The sequence below is a fragment of the Python bivittatus genome, unplaced genomic scaffold (genome assembly GCF_059951505.1).
Source record: "Python bivittatus isolate LINGU-HERP-01145 unplaced genomic scaffold, Pbiv_v1 ctg000480_np1212, whole genome shotgun sequence".
Taxonomy (NCBI): domain Eukaryota; kingdom Metazoa; phylum Chordata; class Lepidosauria; order Squamata; family Pythonidae; genus Python; species Python bivittatus.
The window spans coordinates 32,069,181-32,078,238 of record NW_028277075.1 but is presented as its reverse complement, the minus strand read 5'-3'; the positions used below and the strand labels follow the sequence as shown (position 1 = coordinate 32,078,238).

Genomic DNA, 9,058 nt, shown 5'->3' with positions numbered 1-9,058 from the left:
TTTCTTCTCAAACAGTTTAATAGCAAATAAACAAAGGGAGATACCACACTTGGCATATACAAAATGACTTCTGTCTGTGTGTCTGTGCAATTAAAACAGCTTTAAGTTCCCCAGTGGGACAAAAAGAAACCACACACAAAAGGAAGAAAATTCCTTAATACATACTCGCTCGTTCCAAACTTGTAACAAAACTTTCATTTTTAAATCCACTACACAAACTCCGTGATCAGAAAAGCAACATGTGCTTCTTTTTTAACCACTAAAGTAAAATCCATAATTTTCTACAGAGTACAACACAATTTCACACAAAAAAGACATTTTGTTTTGCAAATCAAACAAGAAAAAGGAACAATTCAAACAGGGTAAAGAAAAGCATTGCTACAACAGAATCACGACTTTGAGTTGATTAAATCCTGTTAACTGCAGAACAGATTCTACATTTGGTCATAGTGGCAATTTGTTTTCTTGTCACATTTGTGAATCACTTTACATTGTTTTCTAGTAGAAAAGGCAAAAAACTGTACAAAACCCCTAGTGTTAAATACAATGTTTGTACCAATAAAAAAGCCCACAGGTTTTTTTTTTCCAAAATGTAAATTTTCTTTTTTTTTAATTATTCACAAAAAGCAGCTAGAAATAAAAGGCAGCTGCTGCTTTACTGTCTCAAATCCATTAAAACCACCACAGAATAATTAAAACAATCAAAGAAAGGAAAGAAAGAAAGGAAAGGAAAGGAACATCTAATGTTTGGCATTTTGGTTTTCTCCAGAGATTTTTTTTTTTCCACAGGATTCTCCAGAGTTTCTCATGAAACTGTATGCGCATTATAAAGAAATGTATTGGCAAAATTAATTAATACACTGCAAGGCCTTGACTTCCCTGCCATCAGACACCCCTGTGCATTGTGACTGTGAGCCTAAGGTCAATCATCTCACAGCTGTACCCAAGATAATGCAGTTATATCCCCTTTCAAACCACTCTCATCCTTAGAGATGCTGATCACCAGGTTGAGAGAAAAACTATTTATCTGACAAAGTACGGAGAGAGATTACCCATCCAGCAATGGAGTTGGGATCTGGTTTTTGTCCCAACAATGGAACGAAAGCTTCATATGGCCTAGATAGGTCTCTTATATGTTCCTACTCTCCAGATGTTTTGTTTCACATTCCTTCCTCCTGTTAAAATTCCTTCATAGCTTCTCCACCCCATCACCCCTTGTGCTTAGGCACCTACCACAGGACTTTCTTGCAGGTGCTGTGAAGCCCTGGACTATATCTCAGCTTCTAAAGCAGATCATATGTGCAGCAAAGCTGAAGCATGTTTCCCAGAGAAGGATAATCTGTCCTATTTCTTCATCAGGCCAGAAAGAAAAAAAGAAAGAAAGAAAGTATAAAGAGAACTGCATGACTCCTAACCCAATTAAAGAACAAAATTTAAAAAAAATTCTCCGTAGAGGAGATTCCCCCAGCTAAGGCCCCTGAGCAAAGGAGCCGGGGTTGGTACCCTGTTCAGGTAACAGCCAATGTGCTGTTATATTGTGCTTGTCACTTGGAGAAAGAGCCAGCAGTTTTGTGCCTAGGCTTACAGATTCCTTCTATGGGATATATACGACATGCTATTTCAAGTGTAAGAACTGGAAAGCAATCAAGCTTCCATCCACTGAGAGTTTAATGGTGTTAAAATTTCACAAAGCAAGTCGCATATTAAACAAGAGGTACAAATTAAGGCTACCCCAAAAGAGCTTGAGCTCCAATGGATTTCAGAAGCAGTATTACGCAAATATCCCACATCTTTCTGTTAAACTTGTATCCCTGCCGCTGCCACCATGACCATCTGAACAGTGCAATCAAGCCCCCTGAGACCTTTCCATAGCTGTGATAATAGAGCAAGGTGCAGATACTGTGTAAAGCAGTCTAAATGCACAGGAGATGTCCTTACATGACATATGATCACAAGTCTGGCATCCAAAAAAGGACAGCTTTGAAACCTAATAAATTGCTCAGTTTTTGCACCAACTATAGAAAACAGAGGTGAAGGGTGTATATATACAGGATTGTGAAGAACACAGCAGGAAACATGCAAAACATTTACAGGGGCATTATTTGAAATTTTAAAAGAAAAACAAAACAAAACAAAAAAACTCACATTTTGCTGAGGAGATTGTAGTTACAAAAAACTAAGCATGCAAAGGTTTAACAAAATACAACACCAACTTTGATTAAATTCTCACTGCAGACAAAGGCTGATAATCACACAGGAAGGAAAAAGCAGTTAAGTGCCAGGGCAAAAATGCAGCTACAATCAGGAAAAAGTGTAGTTCAAGTGTTTTCTGCTGAAGCTACTCAAGTCAAAGAACACATGCTTTCTCCTCGAGCATGGCAGGTAGGTTCAGCAAAATGTGACCAGAAGCCTCCTGAAAACTTTGAGTTGCATCGTTTTACTTTTTCCTTCAAAGATTTTTGTTTTGAAACTAAGCACACAGAAAAAACTAAGCCTAGAAAGTGATTGGCTGTATGTTCACAGAAATACAAATACTCCACGAGGTATGCTAGCAAGGCTGCTCTGAAGACAATTACAAAGAATCAGAATCACAAAATCAAGTGGTTATCTTATGAAGTTCTAGAAAAATAGAATTCTTTTATATTCAAATGCAAGTTTAAATATTCCCCTTCAGCAGTCTTTCTAGCAAAACCAATTTGGCAGCACAAAAAAAAAAAAAAGAAGGAAAAATAAAGAAGAAACAAACATAATAAAAATACACATCAGCATCAAAAGTCAACACAAGGTCAAAGGGTGAGAGTTCAAGCATCAGAGAAGCTGAAGAGACAAGGATTTGGACGATGTACTTGAACGCCACATCGACATGCTTTAGGCACAACGATGAACAAACGGCAGGAATCTAGAAAAAAACAAACCAGAAAGAAGGAGACCTACTGAGTTACACAGAACAGTACATCCAAACAGAGAGAGAAAGAGAGAGAGAGTGAAACAGGAATGGGCACTGTACAATGAGACCTCTTGGGGAGGGGAGTTGACAAGGAAGGGCAGCACATGCCAACAATGAACAAGTAAAAGTTGAAGTGCATAAGACACCAAATAAATGTAAAAATTGTCAGAAACTAAATGGAACAGAGGCCTAGGGTTCCCTTTAGACTCTGGCTACAGAATGGACTATGATTTAGCAGCACACAGCTGCGCATTCAACACAGCCCTGAGTCAGTGTTCCTGCTATCTCTTCACGAGGAAGGTAGTATCACCCCCCCCCTTTCCACTAGAACCTGACTTCATAAAATGCAGTTGTAGACAGTTCATATAACAGGTAGGAGACAAAGGAGAAATCACTGGGCACTGATAGTTTAATACTTTCTTCTTCCCACTATGGGGCATATTTAGGCAATAGAAGCTTATATATATATGTATGTAGCTTCTGGCATCAAAATGACATTTAAAACATGTATTGTATCAGTAAAACTGATGCCCACACAGAAAGGAAAGAATTAAGACTTGACTGCAAGTTAAGACTTGCCCCAGCTGAGCCCTTTTTACTCTGATACTTGCAAAAAACCTACCACCCTCTTTTGCAATTCTTTTCAATAAATAAATCCTGCTCTCTGATTCTGTGAGGAGGAATTCTGGACTCTCAAAACTTCTACAGTCACCACTGCCAGTTTTGAAAGGAAGGATTTTTGTCTGCAGAGACTTGTAAGAGATTTTCAAAGTGAAGAATCTCTAACAGGATCACAACACAAAAGGCTTAAATTTCAAGGACAAACACATTTAAGCATTCTCTTAACATAGTGTTCATAAGCAAATGTCTGAAGCAGCATACGATCACTGGAAAAAGTATTGTTCTTAGATTTGCCCTCACTCCATTCCAATTATAATAAATGTATGTTACAACATTTTGACTTAAATACACAGATCTATTTCAGCTGAATGATACAGATTATGTATATTGTGTGGATGCAATTTACTTTTGTTAACAAATGTTAAGCTATACTATGTTATTTAATTTTAAAGTTACTTCAGTTAAAAACAACAACACTGGTTTGGAATCAGAATGAGTGATCCATAAACAGAATCATCCTTCCATTAGCTGAAGCTTTGGGTCTAGTGTAACCCTTCTGCAGCTGAAACAAGGGAGGAGGTGATCTTTGTTAACTTGCCTTCTCATTATAGTTCCCTACACCCCTGAAGTTCCCATTCAGAGGACTGGGGAGTTCACTGGAAGAATCTGATAGTAATACTAAGGGAAGGACATTAGCAAAATCACTTCCTTGAAGTAACCTTAATGAACCCAGGAAGGCTCCCATTGGCAGAAAAAAACCCCTTTGATCCAACTAGAGGTGTGCGGTATTCAGGTCCAAAGATGGCAAAGATCTGGCATGGGCACCTCTCTCTACCTGTCAATTGCTCCTTAAAGAAGCCATATCTTTTCTCGGGTTCACGCAATTGCCAAAATATGTCTGAATTAAGGAAACAGCAGAGATTGCATTTGGCTTGGGAGAAGGAGTTTACAGAAGTTAACTTGTTTCATTATAGTCTTTAAATTGTTCTTATCATAAAATACACCAAAAAATCTGAATAGTAGATTTTCTCTTTCCCACCCTTATACTTATCTATTCATTCACAAGAATTAACATAATACATATATATTCATACCCCTCAGTTAAAAAGTTACATGCAAAACCATGACGACAATTTATTTGTTTTAGCGTCATCTACCCTCCCTCCCAATAATACTAAGGTTCTGGCACTGCAATATTTGCTTCAGGAATGCAAAGTCTGTTCAATATGCTTTTCAGTAGAACTTGCCTTCTTTATTAATTCCAGCCTTGTGCCTGTATATTACCACACTCAGCACTTTAATCTGAGAATGTATATATAAGTAACTATGATATCAAGTAACTAAATCATGATGTTCCAATCTGATCAGCTTCAGAGTGATTTTCTGCCAAAGTTTGGGTGGGGGGAGCAGACAGAACAAGAAGCCATGCAGAAAATCTGACAGCATGACATGTTGAAACAAAACCCCAAAGGGGCATCTATATGTATCCTTGTATAAATCAGATTACTTTTCTTGCCAAGTGAGAATCTCCCTGGGAAACAAATTGTCATTATTCGTTTTGAAAAGCATTTGTGGCCAGGTCAGGGGAAATTGAGAAGAAACAGGTATTTTGGTTGAAGCATTCTGTCTTAAGTCATTCAGAACAGCAGCACTGAAGGCACAAGAATTCTGCCAATCTATTCCAAAGATCTCATTTTTAGAATTTAACCTGCATTTTTTGCTTTGGTAATTCTGACAGTGGGATTAGGGCACTTGCACTGATCGTAACTATGAAAGAAAATATTATAACAGGATAAGCAAAGCACAAATATTGTGTTGCGAGTTCAACAGGAGAAAAGTTGCCCCATAGTGGCCATGATGGAAGCATACAGAAAAGTTACAGAGTATATGGACATTAAATATATAGTGACAAAGTATTCAGAAAAGCTAGTAATAGTGACTGAGAAAGAGAAGTAGTACTGGGAGGAGTGACTATAGCGAAAGTTGAGCACAGCTTTCCTCCTCCACTGGTTCACAGCATTAATTCTTATCCTATTTAGCAGTTTGCCTAGTTACAAACAGGCCACTGAAAGTCAGTAGTTTCAATCATGCACATTGTTTATGTATGCGTTACACAATCACATTCAGGATTATGCAAAACCCTGGTCTTATCCAGTGAAATAATTTAGATAATAAATATTCTCCACCCTGGAGCAGTATAAAACTTCTATAAAAATAGAAACAACATTCTTGGTTATATCAGGTTGCAACTGGAGCAACTGCTCCCAACCATGATCTCTTTTTTTCCTGAAAGTATATTTTTATTTAAAAAATCCCTTGACAATTCTGGGACCCTCAGCACTCCAACACTCCCCCCCTCCTCATAATATCAGGATACAACTTCTCCTAGTGCACAAACTTCAAATGTATACAGTTCATCTAAGTGTATGCATATGCTTCTGAATTAGACCCAAGTATTCAACACAGAAGGATACCACATGCCAGCACAAATGGAAAATTTGGCAATTTGACCATTCAACCCTTTTATCGCCACTGTATATGCTTTTTAATAAATGCTGCTTAATTTTTACTATACCATCCATCAAGTTATAAATCTGCAACAAGACTCCAAATTCATTGGAAAAGCCACTTGAATCACAGATGGATGGCCTTATGCAAATTATACGCCTGAATTTTAGTAAACCAGGGGATCCAGTTCCTAGTAAATGCCTGGTTTTCCTACTGAGTTTTATCTTATACAATGGCATTTCAAGCTTGATGGGCTTGTGGATCTTCCTGGTGAAGGTGAACCAGAAATTATGTTTTCCATCCTCCGCTTAAATGTCTAGTTTCTAAATACAAGATTTATGGGCTGATTGGTGTGCTGTGAAAATGCTTTAACAAATGATAAAGATTATTTTCAGAAAGTAGCAGTACACTGAATCTATATATAACACCGTAAACTTTCCTAACAATAGGAGTAGCTTTTTCTGGCCTCAGGACTAGATCTTACATAACTTCTTGCCATGGCTCAACTCAACACTGTTAAAAATTCCCTTTAGTCTCATGTCTACAGTGCATATAAAAATGTATTTAATACTTTGGCAGACATACCCATGTGAAAAAAAGATATGTATTAGAAGGGGCGGAAATTTGACTTTGAATTACTAGGCACTGGGCTCAGACAATATATAGACCAGATCAAAATTCCGTGCAGATTCAGCCCTTTGAATTTAGTCCTTTGTACTGGCAAACACTCAAAGGAAAACTGCTATGTAGCAAGATGTCAATATTTATGAAAAATAAATCTATATAAGCAACAAGAAAAAAATCTTTGGGACAGTATTATTCTGACACACACTTGCACACAGTATGCAAAAATGAATGCCAGAAATCAGAGCAACAAGACTTCATTTCAAAACTATCTGTCAGTTTAACACTAATGAGGCTTTAACTTGTACTTTATGAGCACCATTTCTAGTTATACCTTTATGTACAAGCTCTAGAACAGGGGAAGAACAAATTTTATCATGAGATATGGGATTTGTAGTAGATTGTAAATTAAACCCAGGAATTCCTGGATTACAGCCTAAGGTGTAGCTGCATTAAATCAATTAGCTTCAAGTGTAGTTTCCAACAAATTGAAACACTGATTCATATTATCGAATTTTGAAAAGGTTGTTCTGTCCAAAGTGTAAACAGCTGATAAAAAAACATCATTGGATACTTTTATAAGCTGCAACCACACACATTGCACTATACAAACATATTCTAGCATTATAATTACTGCATTTTTCCTTTAACACATGAATATTTTTGCCCAGCTAGTATCCTCCAACTCTACTGATTGATTCTGTATACAGTTCTCACATAAGGCATTTACTAAATAAATCTAGCAAATATCTTGGCAAAGCTCCTTGGGGGTTGTTCATTAACCAACCACCAAATGATTTGGATTCAGCTTCCTGCTTCCCCCTTTCATGGGTATCATTTGGGTCTCCTCATATCTAAGTCATGCAGTGTCACTTCCAATTGCACTTACTATTTTCCTTTCCTCTCCAAGGTGGCTGGCATTGGTCCTTCTCAAAAACAGAGTTACAAACACAGCAAACTTTTTTTTAAAAAAAATAGTGATATGGCACCTAAGCTCCAAAGTAAAACACTGGAAACAAAAGCACAAAGTTGTCCTCCATCCGCAGAATTCCCAGTAGAGGCTGCAGCTGAGTCTTCAGGGGAAGATGTGCCAGACAGAACGGTATCAATCAGCTTCCGTGACTGTAAAAATACAGCCTTAAAGAGTTTTTGAATCACTAAGCGCGCTCCTCCCCAACTTACCAGAAGATCCTTCTCACTCCAGTTCCAGGGGGAGGGGCACTCAATATGGCTTGCTGTCATTCTTAGAGCGCTTGAGCTGTACTTTCAGTCGCTTCATGCCAATTTGAAATCCATTCATTGACTGGATGGCAGCTTGTGCAGAGACTGGATTGTCATAACTTACAAAACCTAAGAAAAGAAAAACGCACAGTTAAGACGTGTGAAGAGTTAATAGGGGATGGGAATATCTGAGTATTTTGTTTATCAACATCACCACCATCATCATAGCTTGCATTTGTGCTTTTAATACAAAACTACTGTTAACCCTTAATGTATCCATAGATAAAGTGCATGAGATGGAAGGGGACTTAAGAAAAAAATCTTACAACTGAAGCAACAATTTCCCTACTTGACTCAAGCAAACAAGCAGACGTTAGAGACTTTTTAGAATTATAATCTGTAAGTGCCAATTCTTCCACTAATAAGTTTAATAATGACTTGAAAAAGCAGTGCTAGAATATTCCAGATACCATCCAAACCTGTAATTTTTAATGAGCACAATTGTTAAATATATGACTGAAGAGTAATCATACTAACTCTACTTTTAATTAAATGTAAATGCAAGGGTGTTTGAGCCTGGGAAAAGCTGGTCATTCCTAGTCTAGGATCATGACTGAGTGATCCTGTATTTGACTGGAAAAATGTGAATGACTGAAGACTTGACTTCTTCTGGCAAAATAAGTCCTACACACCTGTGCTAAACAACAGCTTTGTTCTTCATCCTTTCTTCATTCCAAAAAGAAGGAATACCATTTTTTTTCTTTCTTTCTGTCACATTAGAAATGCATCCCCAACCTGACAGGCCATTCTGAAATAAGAACACACTTTCCTTTTTATTTTACTAACTCCTGAAAGGAAAGCTAAAAGAACCATCACTAATTTCAGGATTTCAGAGGATTTTTTTCCTATCCAGGGAGAATGTTAATTCTTGTTATTCCAACTAAGTAACTTTCCCCTTTTCTCTGTGGATTTTCTTCCTAATTTATCATAACATCAGAAAGTTTTCCTCAAAAGTTTATTTCAAACAATTCTTTCAGCTGCCTCCCATAGTTAACTTGGCTCCCATTTCTACTCTTCTGCTGTCCCTCCATCTCCTCCCTAACTAAATCTGGGCAACTGTGTTTAGAACTCTTGGCT

General features: G+C 37.4%; 1 protein-coding gene across 8 annotated transcripts in view; it reads right to left on the bottom strand.

Moving 5' to 3' along the window:
- The window catches only part of CELF1 (CUGBP Elav-like family member 1), a 52,554-nt gene continuing 43,496 nt past the window's right edge, over positions 1-9,058 (bottom strand). For all 8 annotated transcript variants that reach the window (XM_088145634.1, XM_088145635.1, XM_088145638.1 and 5 more), the window contains exons 14-15: positions 7,883-8,050; positions 1-2,899 (exon numbers count right to left, since the gene is read on the bottom strand). In XM_088145634.1, the coding sequence (XP_088001760.1) occupies positions 7,923-8,050 (128 nt within the window). In that variant the 3' untranslated portion in view covers positions 1-2,899; positions 7,883-7,922. The remainder of the gene's footprint in view (positions 2,900-7,882; positions 8,051-9,058) is intronic.